This window comes from Sebastes fasciatus, chromosome 11, assembly GCF_043250625.1.
Source record: "Sebastes fasciatus isolate fSebFas1 chromosome 11, fSebFas1.pri, whole genome shotgun sequence".
Classification (NCBI taxonomy): Eukaryota; Metazoa; Chordata; class Actinopteri; order Perciformes; family Sebastidae; genus Sebastes; species Sebastes fasciatus.
Genome location: NC_133805.1, coordinates 18714629 through 18734595, shown reverse-complemented (window position 1 = coordinate 18734595; position 19967 = coordinate 18714629). Strand labels below are relative to the sequence as shown.

General features: G+C 40.1%; 1 protein-coding gene across 4 annotated transcripts in view; it reads right to left on the bottom strand.

The window, feature by feature from the left end:
• pbx1a (pre-B-cell leukemia homeobox 1a) overlaps nucleotides 1-19284 on the bottom strand; it is a 58535-nt gene extending 39251 nt beyond the window's left edge. For 2 of the 4 annotated variants that reach the window (XM_074651331.1, XM_074651330.1), the window contains exons 1-2: nucleotides 18568-19281; nucleotides 17320-17393 (exon numbers count right to left, since the gene is read on the bottom strand). In XM_074651331.1, the coding sequence (XP_074507432.1) occupies nucleotides 17320-17393; nucleotides 18568-18770 (277 nt within the window). In that variant the 5' untranslated portion in view covers nucleotides 18771-19281. Of the gene's footprint in view, nucleotides 1-17319; nucleotides 17394-18567 lie in introns of all 4 variants that reach the window. The other 2 variants (XM_074651329.1, XM_074651332.1) reach the window with 2 other exon arrangements.
• Between the last annotated feature and the right edge of the window lie 683 nt (nucleotides 19285-19967).

Genomic DNA, 19967 nt, shown 5'->3' with positions numbered 1-19967 from the left:
ACGAAAATGACTGAAAATGACCGAATGCATCAAAAAAAATAGAGAAAACAGGGAAGAGTGTGTTTGTGTGTGCTGCTGCGAGGAGCATCAGGAAGCAGGAAGCAGCCTTGATGCTTGGTAATGGGGATGATTTCCACCTAGGAGATGCCGTGATAGTGGCCGTGCTATCAGTGCTATTAGCGATGCTGATGACAGATGGTTTCTTTGTCTCTATTCAGATTTATTTTCGCGGCTGTCAGAGAAAAACACACTGAGTACATCATTACCCAGTACAAACAGCCTGGAATGAAACAACCCCTGACATGACGGTCAAACTGTTTGCTGTACCGAAGATCTATCGAGTGAGAAAACTGGAGAATATGTTGGAAAATGTTTTGGCAAAGAGTCTCCTAGAAGTGGATCAAAGCAGACATTGACTTGGGTCTCTGAATACGTGCCCTCTCTCCCCATTCGCTCATACACAATCATGGCCTAATGGCATTCCATTAACATAATTGCCAACATAACTAGTGTTCCGTGTCTGAGAGCCATTCCCCAACTACACACAAAAAACAGAAAGATGAGAGGAGATGAAATTGAGCCAAACAAGGACCATCCCCAAAAACATATTGTGGGTGTTCAAGCTGGATCCCCCCACCACCACCATCATCCTCACCCGCTTTTCAAAGCAACAGCGCTTTGTGAAGACCCCCTGGGAAGGCTCTGGCATCTCAAGGAATGCGATGCCAGAGTGTGAGTGTGTGTGTGTGTGTGTGTGTGTGTGTGTGTGTGTGTGTGTGTGTCTGAGGGCACATGTTTGTATGCAGCACAGACAGCGGGGTGGAAGAGCAGAGCTTCCTTCACATGTTGGTAGCTGCCTTGGCGCTCAAAGATTGGGCCCCGACGCACGCTTCACACCAAACACAACCTGCCAGGCGAAATGAAATTCCCATTATTTTTAATTAATCCCTAATTAAAATATATTACTCCACAGATTCCACAAATCTCTCTTAATATGCAAATGTGGCCAATTCAAGGATATTTACATATCATTAATTAAGGCAGGCACATTCTCTTAGTCTAATGAGCTGTGGCCTGGGTCTGCCAAGGAAAACTAAACGCCGGGCTCAGGAGTGAGTAAGCACAGCCACGGGGGGATGTCGGCTCTCTGTTGAGTCAGGACTATCAACCGTTAACGCCGAGGTGAAATAGACAACAACAACTCTGCTAGGCTCACAGGAAAAATCCACCCTGAAACACTTTAACATCGTTAAAAACTGCTGCCGGCGATGCAGCGAGCATCTTTTCGTGCGGTGGCCGGGCGGTGTGTTTTTCTCATTCCTGAGGATCGCCGGCCAAACGAAGAGGATGTGACATCATGCAGAGGTGTTTCCTGCAGAGCTACGAAAGGAGTCTGATATGTTATCACTGTCACTACCACTATCACTCTGTAAAACCACCTACTGTACACGCAGTGAAGGCAACAAGTTCATGCCCTCCTCTCCGGAGACTGTCGAAAGGACTTTATGTGGACAGAAGGATGTCATGAAGTGAACCTATAATGTAGACGAGGTGAGCCGAGGTTACGCTCTTAACATCCACTTTTCCCCAGTTTATTTCCCCTGATGCACCTTTAATTCTGACTGTATCACATATATTCTGTATCAGTTTGTTCCAACTCTTAATTGAAGGTGAAATATTAAAACCCATCCGCACTATTTTATCAAATTGAAATATTCTCAATGTCTTTGTGCATCATTTTACACATTTAATTACTCAAGTACTGTTTGGAGGTACTTCTACACCACTCAAGTATAGGGTGGGGGAAAAATACAGCATTGTATCGCAATATTTTGCATGGCAATATTAGTATGGATACACAGACGTCCAGTATTGTTCTTTTATTATATAAACTATTGACCTTTTAACAATCTGACGGCCCGCTATTCTGTCTTTCAGAGGTTGTAGCGGGCTCAGTCTTAAAGCTAGAGTGAATGCTACATAACGCGCCAAAGTTATGCTAAATCTTAGCGAGGAAAAACTGGCATGGCCATTTTCAAAGGGGTCTCTTGACCTTTGACCTCGAGGTATGTGAATGATTAGATAAAACAGATGTTGACAAACTGAATAATTCGCACAATTATGCAATTGCACAAATCGCAATACTCAGCATATTGCAAAATAAGATCATATCGTGACTTACGTATTGTGTTAATATCGTATCGTGGGGCCTCTAGTGATTCTCACCCCCCTCAAGTATTTAAATTCTATACTACTTAACACTTCTATTGCACTGCAGATCAGTGGTTCCCAACCCGGGGGTCGGTACGCCTTCAGTGGGTCACAGGATAACTCTAAAACAGTCCTGTGATGATAAATGAGATTGGACAGCTTCATACATTCATCTTAATTTCTTTTTCTGATGCTTCGCTTATCTTTGCTAATTTCTTGTGAGATACTGAATATGCTGCTTTTTTTGGGTTGCTAACAGTGATTCAAATCAAACAAAGTGAGATGTTTAGAGGGAAAATCACTCTTTAGTAGAACTGCATGTACAACATGTGCCAAGGAGTTGCAAGGAGACACATGCTTCATTTTAAGGGTTACAAGCCACGAAAAGGCTGTGAACAAATGTAGTAGATCAACGTATCCTCATACAACGGTTTGTATATCTTACGAAAAGTTAGTCCTCATTTTTTTAGTCTTTTCAAAATAAACTTTATACTTGGTGGTTCACGATTACTCTGATTACATGCAAATTGATTTTGTGTGATATATACAAATTACAGTGTATTACTTTTCGTAGGTATCGCTACGAACGGTGTATGAGAACAGCCTGAGTAGATTAAACTCCCCGGCAGTATATAAAATAGATCAAATTAGCTCCAACTCAACCAGCTGCAACATTAAAATGCATCTAACATATTAATCCATCAGTGATAATAATCCAATAAATAATATATTTAATAGAATTCTGCATGGTGAGTTTATTTACTTTAGATTCACTCATTGAGCTGAAAATAGTTTAAATTTTGAAAGCATATATTTTCACCTTGTAGCATTGGTATTTTTGCTTAAGTAAAGGATCTGAGTACTACTTCCACCACTGCATATTTATGTAACAGAGTGAGAGTACCTGATGGTGGATTCCTCCTTTAACTGTATTTTCGGTGCGCATCAGTGTATGAGCATCGTTTTATTAACTGCAGCAGCGGCTTCTTAATCATTAAAGTGAATATGTGGAGTGCATCCAACCATTTCTGCATAGTTGTTCATGGAAACTATTCATGAATATCACATTGTATTAGGTGATTTGAAGGAGAGTAAGGAAATGAGGTGGGGTGAGACGTACCTTGTCCATCTCCTTGTTCTCCCCTTTTCCAGCTGCTCTAATTTGACACCTTGAGCATTGGAGGGAGAGGGGGGTGGGGTGGGGTTAACTAGGTGGGGGAGTGCAAAGACACAGCGGAATTCATTAAGAATAGCAAAACCCTCTCTCCCTTCAACCTCCCTCCAACGCTAATGGCATCAGAGGTTAGCGGGAGCGAGAGGAGGAGAGACAGAGGGAAAGACCAAGAGAGAGGGGGGGGATACATGAAATTAGAAATAACTATATTTTCAACGGAAGCGAGTGAAAAGTGCTGCAGCTCGTACATGAGGTGACAGAGGCCTTGTTTGCCTGGTTTGGTCCGAGTGTATTTCTGCATCCTTTTAACATTCACACGAAATGAAAGAGGTTTCAAAAACTGCCATTTTGCCTCCTGACAGTCCTAATGCACTATGATGACATACCAACAACCGGCTGCAGACCTTCGAAAAACCCATTTATGCCACACTTTGTAGGTTGGATGGAGTGCAATCAGACCTTTTTCAACATTGTGATTACCACGTACTGGCACAGTAATCTGTGGCTGAGGAATTGGCTGGCTAATGGCAGTTTCACATCAGCCATCTATAGGGACCTTGCAGACAGGTAAAGTGGTAGTTGCAAGATATTGAAATGGCCAGTGCCACCTGGGATGAAAGGCCTTTAAAAAAAGTATTAAGAACTTATTTTTTTTTCTCTCTAGAAGCAGCAGCAGCACTGTGTGTAAGATGAGCAGCTTTATCTTTGCAGTCACTTAAAACATCAAACGCCTTGCTTTCCCCTCACAGCCACTCTGAAGATGCCGCTTGATTTTAGACCTGGAGGGAAAATCATTGAGGTGCAAGATAAAAAAAAAAAAAAGTTTCTAAGCTGAGCTGAAATCCTTGCTGTCCCGAGACCTTTCAAATGCTCATTTCCATTTATCTACCAGTGACATTTTTCATGACGTACTCTCTGGCAAACTATCTGACTCATAAATCCAATTCAAGCCTATTACTGAAGAACTTTTAAAGCTATCCTTCATTAATGTTAATGGGGTTTTTTAGTGGAGGCCAGTGGTGGTTAGGACTACATGGCTGCTTTCCCAAGCTTGTTTAACAGGCTTCAGACAGAGATGGATGCTCCTTGCAGTCCGATAGGCTCTCGGAGCCATCTATCACCCAGAGGACCCACCCACAGAGCTGGCGTTCCATAACAAAGGGCAGGCAGGAAAGCTCCTGATTGACAGCTTTATGTGTGTGGCGGCGAGTCAGACAGCAGAGAGGAGACATGGTATCTGTTTCTGGCCTCAGTGCTGGCCCTCGTTCTGAAAATGAGTTGTGAAGAACACAACAAAATAATGAGCGAGCAGGGGAATCAATCAATATGCCGACACATGAGATAAATGGGAGAATCAAACACACGCACAAAAAAAACATCCCTAATGCTGCTGAGTAGGTACAAAACTAATCAGGCAAATGAAGCTGCCCGAGCAACGTAAACTGTGAACGGAGAGCAGTGTTGAGGCATAAACAGTTATTATCATAAAGATTATTACCCTTACACCTCAAGACTCGCTAATTAGCGCAATAAACCGCCTAAATTCTAAAATGTATGGCTGGAGCGTGCAATAAAACCCGCCGCAACATGTAAATACAGATACTGCACACACAAAGACACAAATAAAGGGATAACACACTGTTCTGCAGTCACTAAATTCCAGCTAAAAAAAAAAACTATAATAATGTAACACATGTACGAGCATAAACTGCTTTGCTGCCGCCACAGCTGTAATCATTTTACGAGAGGCCACAGTTCCTCTCCGGGCTGTATATATTCTTGAAATGCAGACAAAAAGGAAGAGAGAGGGGGGGAGGATGTTTCAGAAGAGACACACTAAATTTGGACAGTAAGTAGTATCACCCCGTTGGCGCGGTACACCGCACATTCGCAACGCCCCATTTAACCGCACACGGCGCTTCCCTCTACTGCCTTCATTTGCATACTTCAGCGGGGCCCTGACGGATGAAGACGGATGGGGCGAAATCAGCCTCACTGAAACAACTGTTTTATCAAGGTTAAACTATCCAAGAAGCTCTTAACCCCCGCGCCTTTATCACACTACAGCTCTCCCAATATCAATCTATCAATACGATCTTATCGGCAGGGAGGGGGCCGAAGACGCTCTTCATAAACTCAAGTAATAGGAACATAAAGGAATTTTATGTGTTTAGGGGAGGAGACGGCTAAACATGGTGCTGAAGGACATGTCCAATAAAATCGGCTACAAGGTGGTGCCAGCAAGCCGAATAAAATATAATAGAAGAAGAAGAGCTGCTCGCCCCGGAGGCGCGAGAGGCATGTGTGGAGTCACGGGGTCGTCGGTTCAGATCTTGTGAACGAATGGTGAAAGCATGAATAAGAAACACTAAAAGCCTTCTTTAACAACAAGGTACTGACACACACACACACACACACACTGCTGCTCCAATGAAAGGTGCCTTTTATGTAGAAGCTAAAAACGATACAGGGCATCTCCCAATTTTATAACAAGTATCTGTAGCAGTCAGTCTTAATAAACAAGAAACAGGAAATAAAGATTCCACACATTGTGTATAGAAAAAGAAAATATATTTTTTCAAAATAAAGCTATTATTATGAAAAATTATCCATGTACATTCACTTATTGCTACATATCTAATTTGAATTTACCCTACATTAGTAGTAGATACATGAAAATAAATGTAAATAGATAGATGTAAAATGTGTTTAATTACTTGTCCTCATGTCATGTGGTGTAGCTTCATGTAAAATGAGTGTTCTTAGTCTAAACTAACACACTTGCCTTCCTATAGTACAGTAAAATGCAGCAGTTATGAGGAACATCAGTTAATCTATTTGTGCTTCAACAGACTTCAGAGTGATTGTATCTTCTGCTGCTGCCTATTTAATCTCAATGGGACCTATCCTGGTTAAATAAAGGTTAAATAAAAATAAATAAATAAAATTACAACCATACAGTGCATGCTTATATTTATATGTGTGTTTTTGTGTGTGTAGTTCCATGTCACACCTTACTAGTTACTGTCTATTAACACACATATAAACACACATGTACAAATACTAAGTGACTGATTTACAGGGGGATTTTAATAAACAACACTGTATTCACAAAACCGCGTAAGTGAGATACAAATGAGGGAAATAAAAAATGTGAAAAATTAGACCATTCTCTGTGGAGGATTCCTTAATTAAAATAAGGTGTTTTAATAAATTTTGTAAATACCTAAAAGATCTAAAAAACAACAAAAATAACACTATTACAATGAGGGGGTGTAAGAAAATATCTAAAATATCGAGTATCACAATATTACATTTTGTGATGCTGTATCAATTCTCAGTAACACTATTGATTTTTAATTCATAGTTTACATGCATAAATTAACTCAGTCAATACTTTGTTTCATTTGCAAAGTTATGTGCCCTCTCAAAGTAGTGCTATGATTTTGGATGTTACAGGGACATTGATAAATGTAAATGCAGTTTACTGGTCTAATTGCATAAAAAAGTTAACTTTTTTACTCAGACTTTATGCATATCATGGTGTGTTCTTTATACTATGACAGTTGTCCTAAAATTAGATTTAAAAAAAATTGCAATATATGGCCTTTCTTACATTATCGCAATATATTGCAGTATATTGAATCGTAACCTCTGCACCATGATACGAATTGTATCGCCAGATTCTCACCAATACACAGCTCTAGTTGCAACATGATCCCACTCTGGATGACAACACCAACAAAATGGCCTTAAAACTTCAGAGAGTTGAAACTATCTCACACAATGGCAACAAAACCTCAATGTTATAAACTTCACAGAGGTCGTCTGCAAGGCTTTAGCATGAATACTTTTCAGGTGTTAATAGTATAGTGTTCAAGCTGTGTGCAGTGTTAGCAATTAGAAATGGATAATCAGAGTATTGATACGCAATTACAATAGTTGTTCTTTATCTAGGGCTGGGCGATATGGAGGAAATCATATATCACAATATTTTTGACCAAATACCTGAATATCGATATTGCAACAATATTTTAGGGTTGACTATTGGTACTTTCATAAAATACTTACACAATGAGATTTTTGTTATATAACATATAATGATAATATAATGACTAAGTATAAAAGGTAAATAATAAATAGTAAATATAAAACGACATCACTTGATTGTAATGCAGCCTTTAAAATAGGCAAAGACAACACTTATGGCATATTACGATATCAATAATCTAAGACGATATCTAGTCTCATATCACAATGTCGATATAATATTGATATATTGCCCAGCCCTTACTTTATCATATCACATTTTTGACTGGCCACTATCCACCCAACATTTCTGAGATATCCTATGACACAATACTGCTGGTTTAACGACAAACTATTACACAAAATGACAAATTGTTGATATTTACCGACATTTGCTCACATAAACCCACATGTATACAACACATTATAAGAGCAAACTGCCTCCTAACTTTTGATCTTTGAAGGGTAAAAACTCTGTTAGAAGTGGCTTGGTAGTAAATGAACAGAAGTATATAATTTGCTGATTATGCTCAAGTAGAAAAAAGAAAATGACAGCAATTAACATAATTTCAGTTGGAGTTAACTGTCCAGAACTAACACCGCCAAAGGCAAGCTGGCAGACAGAAGGCACAAAGGAAACCCACAGCTTTCCGTCTCTGGGTTGGGATACCGATATCTACAGTACAGGGAAGCAGCAAGGAGGCGTCACTGTATTATCAATCCTAATCGCTGTTACTGGGAAAAATACTTTACATATTTTTACCTTGTTAGACATCATAATTGAGACTATTAATTTCAAGGTTTGGTTTGTTTTCACACTGAAAAATATAATAATGTGGTAATGAGCCCTTTAATATATACATAAAGTAGATTTTCCATAATAACAAGTCAAAGCAGCTGGTGGTTTAGAAAATCAGCACCGTTTCTGATGCAATTTCAGTTTAATGAGAATTTCCATGATGCAAGTTGCGATGATGTAAACTGATTCAAGGAAACAAGTGAAGTGATCTCACCCTAATGGCAGTTTTGACTTGCTAATTGTTTTTTTTAACAGTACTGGGGCTGCAACTAACGATTATTTTCATTGTCGATTAATCTGTCAATTATTTTCTCGAATAATCAATTAGTTGTTTGGTCTATAAAATGTCAGAAAATGGGGAAAAATGTCAATCAGTGTTTCCCAAAACCCAAGATGACGTCCTCAAATGTCTTTTTTTGTCCAGAACTCAAAGATAATCAGTCTACTGCCAAGGCTTATTTTATAGATGTTTTAGGTATTTACAAAATTTAATTTAAAGATTCAACATTAAGGAAAATGCAGGAATCCTCCCAAAAGCATGGTCTAATCTGTCATATTGTTTATTACTTTCATTTGTGTCTCTGATTTTACGCTGTTTTGTGAATCCAGTGTTGTTTATGGAAATCCCGCTGTAAATCAGTCACTTAGTATTTGTACATGTCTGTTTGTATGTGTGGTTAGGGCTGCAAATTAAGAATATTTTCATTGCTGATTAAGCTGTCGATTATTTTCTGGATTCATTGATTAGTTGTTTGGTCTATAAAATGTCAGAAAATTGTGAACAATCAGTGTTTCCCAAAGTCCAAGATGACGTCCTCAAATGTCTTGTTTTGTCCACAACTCAAAGATATTCAGGTTACTGTCATAGAGGAGTAAAGAAACCAGAAAATATTCACATTTAAGAAGCTGTAATTTCTTAAAAAATGACTCAAGCCAGCTAATATTATCAAAATAGTTGGTGATCAATAGTTGACAACTACAGTAATCGATTAATCGCTGCAGCTCTAAATCACAACAGACAAAGCAATCCACATTATGTTTTGATCCACATTATAGTGAGTTTTGTGGTTCTTGATTCATGCATGCTGAGGGTTCCCTTCCTGACACTATTTCAGAGGCAGATTTAAGGGCCCTTATCTGCCTCTCTGAGATGGTCTTTCCGCTGCCAGGCGGCTCGGCCAAGTGCTGACCTCTGCTAACACTCGTGCTCTCGCCCCACTGTGCTAAATGCTACCTGTGGTGTCACATCTGCCCCGGGAAGTGATCCAAAACTGCAGCACCCCGTGTCTCTATAGGCCCCACGGAATTAGCAGCAACAATCCCGAGAGACCGCCTGCCTGCCTGCCTATTTCTGCCCCTCCAACACACACTCTGACACACACGCAGAAATAGCAGATACCACACACCACACTGAAGATTGCCAGCATGAGGCTGTTTGATTTTGCAGCCACAAAAACAACTCTTTGTGTGGCTAAATTTATCATCGCTCTCCGCCACAGTGTTTGTGTCTTTCTCTACAGTTCGATATCTCTTCTCTCTTTTTCTCTCCCCGAATGTGTGTGTGTGTGTGTGTGTGTGTGTGTGTGTGTGTGTGTGTGTGTGTGTGTCTGCATTGTTCTTTGTCTGCGCCTTTCCTTCCACTGAAGGTGCCGAGGTTACCAAGGCTCATCTGTGGCCCCCTTTGTCTCTCACGGCAACAGCAAGGTTTATTAACATAAATTAGAATAGCTTACCGAGAGAGTACCTTGTCGCTATGCGTTACCCACGGCAACCTCTCCTCCGCTCTCAATCCACCTGTGTGTGTGTGTGTGCGTGCGTGCGTGCGTGTGTGTGTTTGTGTGTGAAATAAGAGAGAGAGAGAGAGAGAGAGAGAGAGAGAGAGAGAGAGAGAGAGAGAGAGAGAGAGAGCGAGCACACTCCCCTGCATCTAAATGTGGAACTACTCTGAAACGAGGGAGACACATCCACACCCATCTCTCCCCTGTCCTGATTAAAATAAATGGTGCTATCTGCACTGCATGACTCACTACACCACGGCATTACTATCAGTAATTGAAACATCCAATCACTACTGAGCCATCAGCCTCGCTGCTCTTCCCCATCTGACTTTGTGGCACCTGATTGAACACCCCACTGTATGGGAAGTAATACAGGATATGCCTACGAGTTTATATGAAGAAATGCTGAAGAGAGGAGCAGAAATGCTGCATAGACAAGGGTGCAATTCATGTTTTTGCATGATATACAGTATGTGTCTGAATGTGAATGGGATATATTAAATGTGTATGTGTGTGTGTGTCCCACTCAACATCCTAAGCAGATATCCAGGGAGAGTCGGGCAGCCTCATTGATTGGTGTTGATTCCATCTGGGCAGCGAGCAGCGACTGACAGTGGATCTAAGCCGCTGCGAAAGGCAACCATTAATCTTGGTCCTGTTTAAGCAGCATGTATTAATTTATGTCATTTTTACTAAGTCAGCCAGGGAAGAGCGCTTGCCATTTTACGTTTGACTGTTCATCGAAGTCGTGGGGGGGGTTCCTTTTATACATCCCCAGCATGCTGCCAACACGCCACTTACATCGTAGTGGCAGGGTGCCAGAGAAATGAGATCCCACACCTCGAATTAAAGGTTATCAACCACCAGGGCAACCACCTCCGTCAAAGCACCCAAGAAAATCTGAATGTATGAGTTACATTTTTGTATATAAGAAAGGATAATGTCGAACAGAGGGGTGGAAAAATATGTGACACGGTGTGCATGTAACCAAACAGATTTAATACTATGAAAAATGTAAAACTAAACTGTGTAATTCAGAGGTAGTTGGAGTACACAGTTGGAGCCCCATGAACATATCAGTAATAAGATCTGCAGGTGCTTCAACGCCAACAATATGAGGATATACGCGTCCACCGGTCCTACTGCGTGAGGCAATTCCACCAGTACTGTGCAAAATCCAATCATATCCAAACAGCACCAATAAGAAAAACAATGGCTGAGGCAATTGCAACTGCAATAATGTCACCAGAGCTGTTTTGTAGACACTAAAAGCTGCTCCAGAGACAAACATCTGATAAAAAAGAAACTCCACTCTGCCATCGAGCAAATTTCCTCTCTAAAGCAATTTTATATTCGATAAGTGGGTAGGCATTCTTAGTGTAATGGATCTGAATATGATCTCTGTCAGAAAACTAAGAACACAGCCATGTATAAAAGCCCAGTTTGCAAAATGGCCAGTGCTGCTGCATCAGATAACCAGATTGAGAAGTGCAGGAAACAAACTATAGATAGAGATGCAATGTATTCATATTTCTGTTGAATAGGTGAACTGACTGTTTCTCTGCCCGTCTTGCTGTTTCCATGAATGTGAAAAATGTATGTGGAGGGAAAAATAGTTGTCCGAAACATTTAACCAACATGGAGACACGGAATTACTTGCATGTATATAGAGACAACAAACAGGAATTCAAAAGTGGATTTTTCATTTGTGCCCAAAGACTATATTTAGTATGATGGATGGAAAAATACCGCAACATTTGTTCTGATTGGTCCAAATTCTTGAGATTTGGTACGGACATTTGGGCAAGTATTTAACAGTATAACTTTGAAATTTTTAGATCACATGAAAAATCACACTATTATTAATAGTCAAAGTCAGGATTTTAGACAAATTTGAAAAAAAACACTAACATTGTGTTTATTAAATATTTTCCATATAAAATATGTTTTTACACTGCACATGTGTACATAATTAGGGCTGTCAAACTTAACGCGGTAATAAAGCAATAATAACACATTACCGCAAATTTGTTTTAACGCCATTCATTTATTTAACGCATTAATGCAACATTCAATTATTTAGGTTGTAGTGGGCTTTAAAGCTAGAGTGAAGATACTGGCATCTTATGAAACTATAAAACCTAAGACACCCATTGGTACTAACCATGTCATACCAGCTTGTTGAGAAGGAGGTTAAATAACGCTCCAAACCTACACTAAATTTTGTTGAGGAAAAACTGTCATGGCCATTTTCAAAGGGGACCCTTGACCTCTGACCTCAAGATATGTGAATGAAAATGGGTTCTATGGGTACCTACGAGTCTCCCCTTTACAGACATGCCCACTTTATGATAATCACATGCAGTTTGAGGCAAGTCATAGTCAAGTCAGCACACTGACACACTGACAGCTGTTGTTGCCTGTTGGGCTGCAGTTTGCTATGTTATGATTTGAGCATATTTTTTATGCTAAATGCAGTACCTGTGAGGGTTTCTGGACAATATCTGTCATTGTTTTGTGTTGTCAATTGATTTCCAATAATATATATATATATATACATTTGCATGAAGCAAGCTTATTTGCCCAAGTTGATAAGAGTATTAAATATTTAACAAATCTCCCTTTAAGGTACATTTTGAACAGATACAAAATGTGCGATTAATTTGTGATTAACTAAGGACAATAATGTGATTAACCACGATTAAATAGTTGAATCGATTGAAAGCCCTTGTGCATATCATTAATATTCAAGTTGTTATGAGTTCATAGATACCAAATACTTGATTGTGCACCTTGTAGTTTCTGAGGTACAGACATTTTCTTATCATACTATCTATATCTAGCATTTGGGCACACACTACTACTGTTTTTTCCTAAAATACAATTTCTTCACATTTGTGATTAAACAAGCTCAGAGAACACTTCCTCCAAAGGGAATCGGTTGCGGGCCCAAAATGAGTTAAAAGCTAAAAGAGGCAGAAAATAGCTGCTACAACTTCCAAAAAACAAGCAAAAACAAACACAGCTAGCGACGCACACACACACCTACACACACACAGACTCCCTCGCCATACGTCGACACACAGAATATGACCATTCTGCAGCCAGATCTGTTATCACGGCTAATTACAACTCCCACCTCAGATATACAGGGCTGTAATTAGCCTCTTAAAACATGATTAACATGTCTCAATTAAGCCAGTCAACATTTGCATAATATATTAGCTGTCCTAATTGCGTGTGAGTTTATATCAGAGGACAGGGAACAGCAAAGAATACACGCTGTTGCTTCTGAAGTGCACCGATAAAGTAGCGAATATAAATATGAATATAGAGGAAATGTCAGTGGGTAAAATGGAATCCAGTCCATTTATGTTTGATATAACTCACTTTAAAAGCAAAGATAAACTCAGAATCAGCACATCCCCCCGCTCAGACTACTTAGAAAAATATATTGCATGTTTATTATTATTCACTAAGAGGAACGTTTCTGGTAAGTGGAAGAACGGATTCCTATAAACTCGCAAATCAAAGCCCAGCAGCATTTTCTCAGGAAAACTTCGCACTCGTTTTCAAGTTATTTATTTGAAGTCATTTATGAGAGAACAGACAGAGTCCTGTTCGGCCTTATTTCCGTGGAAACTAAAACATGGGGGGATAAACTGCTGCTTCGGCACTTCCAAGCCGGGGACAGATATACAGTCTCCCAGCTAGCGCGAGGAAACCAAGGACATAGCCATTAGTTTCAGGACAGCGCCACATTGGAAACTAATGCCTCCATCTGTCACTGGAGATGAGAGCAGAGTAACAAAGAGAGGCAACACTAACCCCTGAACTCATCATGGACAGCCATGTCAATTAAATACTGAAAAACAGCAGCAGTGGGAGCCATAGTGACCAGTCTATCCACTGCTTCATGGGAGCTCAACTAGTACCTCCATCAACGCTTAATGTTACAGGAAATACCATAAATAGTCATTTGACATTTTATCACCGTTACATTCACTTCAAACCGACCTGCTAGAGCTTAAACCATCAGCTGATTAATGTATTAGTCAGAAAATTAATCGCCAACTTAATTGATTAATAGTTTCAGTCATTTTTGAAGCCAAACTTTTATTGTTTCTAGACACTCCGATGATGCTTTTCTCTGTTTTATATTATTATAAATTGAATATCTTTGGGTTTTTACTGGTGAGATAAAACAAGAAATTTTAAGGCGTCACTTTGGCGCAAGATTCGGGACAAAACGATTACTCATTTAAACAAGTAAGTATAATCAATAATGAAAATAATTGTTAGTTGAAACCCTGCTAACAACACGGCACTTTTCGGACAGTTATCAAAAGAACAACTTTGCCTTGTGCTAAACTGCTTCTCCCAGACTCTGAGTCGAAATTGACTGAAATGTGGGGTAGCTCCTCGGATTTATTTGGGGTGGGTTTCATTAGATTGAAAAATGTAATAGAAAGCCTTAATGTATGTCATTTGGGGTGCTGTGTGTTGTGTTGTGAGGGGGAGGTGATGTGACCTATCATGCTGTGCTGTTGTTACCTGTAAACTACCACATGGAAAATATGTTTTGTACTGCGATGTTGCAGGATGTTTGAGAAGAAAAAAATCTCAATGACAAAAAAAACTACTTCTCCCATCATTCATGGCAGGAGCCTTGAGACCACTGTGAATATCTAAAATGTGTGTACATGTCTAATTAGCAGGGCAAGCTTTAAGGGGCGGGGAGGGGGGCTCAGTTAGCGGGAGCGACTGATTCAGCAGGTCTACGGCTCTGATAAGTTCAAGCGGTGTAATGCATTATCCGTCTGATCACATTAGTCATGCAGGAGCTCTCCATCTGACCCGGGCCTGCATAGGGGTAATGTGAGGCTGCTGACACCGAGTGGCCTGACCAAACAGTCCCAGGCCCGCAGATAGAGAGAGAGACACACAGAGAGAGAGAGAGAGGGAGAGAGTAGGCCTGAAATCTGACACCCAGAAACACTGACTTGGTGTCTGGCTTCTCTTACTTAGTCAACCTGTACGTGCCAGCTTCCCTCGTCGTAATGGTTCCACACAAACAAAGACGCTCTCTTCACAGGATGTGAAGCAAGCACAGGAAAAACTAATTCTAAGTGCTTCTCAGGAACTGTAGAAACAATGATGATAGTTTAAAAAAAATAAAAAAAGTGTCGAGAGGGCCGGTAGTCGAGGCAAACATGAAATACAACACTTGGCCAAAAAGGAACGTCTGTGAGTGGTAACACAAACCTCTGCCGTTGGTTTTCCATACGCCAGCATGCGAACCTGAGCTTGTTTAAGCTTGCTAAATACTCTCCTGCCGTGACACGGGCCCGACCCCGGCACAAATATACAGGGAGTGGGGTGGGGTGGGGTCATCAGTTAAGGCCTGCTCTGTCTGCTATCGGCATGCACTCCCCGCCTTGTTTGTCAGCTGCTCGCCAATGGACACCTCATTGCTGCAATGTCCCATATTGCTGCTGTCAACACTCACACACCACTGATATACCATGAGGAGGTGCAAGCAACACACGTGAATGTGCAACAAATGATATATGATCTAAAGAAATGTCTCCTCTCTTTAGTAAAAGGTCGAAGGAGAAGGGTTGAACCGCTGCACTCGTCTCCTCCTGCTCGCACTTCTTCTCAAAGACACTCTGACTGCAACAATGTAAAAAGCAAAGCAGAAGCTGACTCTTTATAAAGAATATAAAAAAGACCTGACAAATTACAGGCTGTACTCCCGCTCGCATACACTGCACTCAGCACATTTGGCTGTAAATGCCATGGTGAAGGTTTGAGTCATTTTCTCTGTCACTGCAGTGAAAGGATTTTCAGTTTCGTCTGCACAAACCTCCTATGGGCGAAGATGAGCCGCAGCTCAGCTCTTCAAACGGAGACAGCGAGGACACAGCGAGGCAGCCATTAAGGCTCGATTCGCTCACAAATTGTTTGGGTTATTCTTAACTTTTAAATGCTTTTCTGTCCTCATCAAAACGACGTAGTTATTTAGGGCTTGGAGCAGGTTTTTCAAAAACACTTGGAGTTAAAAAAAAAAGCTGATTCAAAAAAGGAGAGAATATAAGTTATGTTGAAATGTGTTCATTTCCAAACTTGGTCCTAATTTGCAGGCCAAGGGGAGCCTCTCTCTCGTCACAAGCTCTGTGAAATCCCGGGTTTGCCAAGAACGGTGGGAAGAGAGGAGAGGCAGGGGGAAAAGCCAGGAAAAGGTCCAAGTCACTTTGTTCTTCTTTTTGGAAACGAACTCTGGTTGAACCCGGGGAGACGCCAGACAGTTTACAAAGAGCCAGGCATTACTCTCTCACTTTTCCAAGCCTTGCAATTTAGAAACAGGGCCCCAGCCTACTGTAGCTTCCTCCTCACAGAGAGCACTCTTTAACCTTTAAATCTGGTGAAAATCCCAAAGTGTCTGCTGATTCCTTCTACTTTTTTTTTTTGTTTTGAAAAACCTGTGCCAAACTCTGACTCACACGAATGAAATGTTGGCGAATGTAAAATTAAGGAAAATGGTATTGCCTCCACACCAGCCCAGTGTGTATTTTTAACTGTCATGGCTGTGAATGCAACCGACCAGACAAAGTGACAAGGCTATCTCAATAACCTCAAAGACAAGCTTCAAAGTTGTGCTCACAGATAAGGTCGTATTGGATATTTTGTTTTATTTCCTCCCTTGAAAAGCCGCCTCTTGAACAACCGCTCCGCCACATCCCTCAGAGAATATCCACAGGCTTTCATCATGTGAGCCGCTCTTCTTTTAATCTGCTGTTAAGCGAGTAATAATTCACACATTCCTTTTCATGACTTTGACCCTCGTTGCAAACATAAACAGAAAATCCCTCCGACCTGCCTCTGCATTTAAAAAACAGCTCACTTAGCAAACACCGTCAAACTCGGCCAAGGAAAACAGACAAGAGAAGGGTGAGAAAGCCCAGCCCCAGAAAGGCCCAAATGTCGGCATGAAAACACTCCTGTCCAATGACAGCACCTCATCTGGGGCCAGCGCTGTTTCACATGCATGATGTGTGACGTTTGACAGGCAAAACTTGTCATAAAGCATAAGAAAAATATTGTTTTTATGCCAAATAAATCAACAGTGGTTTAAGAGAGGAATGTCACCATGATCATAATCTATATCTTTTTTTTAGCAAAATAAAGAAAAGAAATGATGCTGAGACACTAGGAATACACTATTAGACCATAAAATTAACAATATTCTGATTAGTATCCGTAAATGCAAGCAAAAAAAACAAAAATCCAGCAAACAAAAGAATCTATAAAAAAAAACATCTTACCTGTTTTCTCCTTTATTTCACACAAGACGTTGAAGAGAGCAGGTTTCATTCTGTGGCAGTTCAGTGCATGTTTCCTAAAAAAGAGGACAGGACATCCCTTTACAGATCAATATTCAAACAAGTGTCAATAGTAAGAGTGGGGCATTCGTACATCATAAAATATCATTTAAATATCAAAACGATTTTTTTTTCCCAGATTCTCCTGCTTATTCTACTGTAACAAGCAGGCTAATATTTATAAAACCTCCAGGAGTTAAAGCAAAGAAAAATATATTCAGAATCTTTGAATTTAATTATTTTTGTCACATAAATACACAATTAGAGAATTAAAACCTTTACTTACAACATAATATACAACAATATTCACCAAGTTACACTACACCTGCCTCAAATGTATTTTGCATTATATATTTTTTTATTTCTGATCAGAACTATATAGGAGGGGATCTGCAACATGTTATCATAGTAGAGGATTACAATGTATAAGCTCCTTTTGTAACAAGGTAGAAGTGTCTGAGAAACCAACTGTGCCAACTGCTCCACAGTTTAAAAAATAAATCCTAATCTACAATAATCAGACAGTAATTAATAGTTTTGCTCAAAACATGAACCCAAAAGTTGTTTCAAATAATCAAACATGAAACAAGTTTTTTTATTTTTATTTTTTTTATATATATTTTATTTTTTCAAGGCTGTTTTCATATATGCAATCCACTGTTTGTAATTACAACAGTCTATAAACCAACTTTTAAGTAGATGAGCTTTACAGACAAACCCATCAAGTACACTAGAGAAAACAACCTCAACATTAAAAAAACAAAGCAAAACCAAGAAGAGAAATAACAATAATAATAATGACAAAAAAAATAAAGAGTAGAGTTAAAAACAAGTTTTTTAAGGTCTTTTTTGTCAAAATATGAACCCAAAAGTTGTTTCAAATAATCAAACATGAATCATGACATAAAAAAAAATCATCCTAATCTACAATAATCAGACAGTAATTAATAGTTTTGCTACAAATATGAACCCAAAAGTTGTTTCAAATAATCAAACATGAATCGTGACAAGTTTTTTTAAGGTCTTTTTTGTCACTTCATTGGGGCGTAATTGTGCTTTCATTTATATATTGGCACAAACCTTATCTCTCCACCTCCATCTCCAACAACACTGGCTAATATCTCCACTCTCTGATTAATAATACAAGTGTGTGTTGTGTTTCTTTGTGTGTGTATGTAAAGCCTCACTTACCTCGCCTGTGCTTCGTCCAAGCTTTGGTCTGTGATGGTCATGATTTGCTGTAATATGTCTCCGATGTCCTGCTTCCTTCCGTCTCCGTCCGTCCCCACCGTGCCATCCTGCATATGCTGCGCCAGGCCGGCTGGGTGTCCGGCCATGCCTCCTACTCCTACACCACCGTGGGAGTGCATCAACCGAGGCTGCTCGTCCATCATTGACCACGGTAGCCTTCTGCTCCAACTTTTTAAATTTTAAATATCAAGAAGGGAAAAAGGAAAAGAAGAGAAAATATCCTCGGAAATTCCTCTGGATTCCTCTCTGCGTCTCTCTCTCTCAGCGCCTCCTTTTTTCCTTGGTAAGCTTTTCTCTTGGATTTGGGAGGAGGGAGACTGACAAAACCCTCTCTCTCTTTCTCTCTCTCTCTCTCTCTCGGTGTCTCTCCCAGCTGGTTTAGGTGAAATCTGATCTGAATCGCTGCTTTTGGCTTTGGCCACTCCTGCCTGCACAGCTACTGTAGGAGAAGAAGGAGAAAATGAACATTAAAGGCTCCTAATCTGATTAAAAGTGGAAGCGCGTTGAGCTCCTCCTTAGTACCCGAGAGCTTGACGCGCTACTAAAAAACGCGCTACTAAAAAAGATTCAACTTGCCTTTTGGAGGCAAAGTAAGCAGCAGCAACTGTTATTGTTTCGCTTATGTCTGGTAACTGACTCATAATCAGAGTATGGATGGTGAAAAGCCTCCGCCCACTCGAGCCACGATTGGAGAAGAAGGAGCAGAACAAGTCCCACCTCGGTCCTCTCTCTGAAAAACGTCAATCATCCTCCTCTGGGAAAGGTGGGGACACTGTAATAAACATAAAGAGATGTGACCAGACCGGGTGGCTATATACAGTGATGGATAGAGAGTGAATATGTAGCCTAATAAATAATTGTGAGTGGCAGTGAAGCTCTGACCCAACAGGACAGCATGGTGGTGCTTGTAAGAAGGCACTCTGTCAACCTCCTGACTATATATTTCCCAGCTGAATATTTACATCCTTGTAATCAAGTCAAAGGAATAATAAATCAAGATGAATTTATTAGTTTGTAGGGAAGCACTTTTACAAGCCTTTTGTTGTAGCACAACAGTTGTTATAGAGAATGTACTGATGCCCCCAGTCCAACAAGCCTCGTATTTAAACATCTATTAACAACTATTCTGAAAATTGATTAAAGGGGAACTCCACCAAATATTACACATTAAAGTCTGTTTACAGATCTTGGGGAGTACTACTGCATATGTGAAAAAAATAAATAGTATACAGCCTTTAAGCTGCAAAATCGGACAAATTGCCTCAAGTGATGTCACTTGAGTCAGCATTGGTTGGGTCTGAAGACCACAAGTTTGAATGTCAGACCTCTGTAGCTCCTCA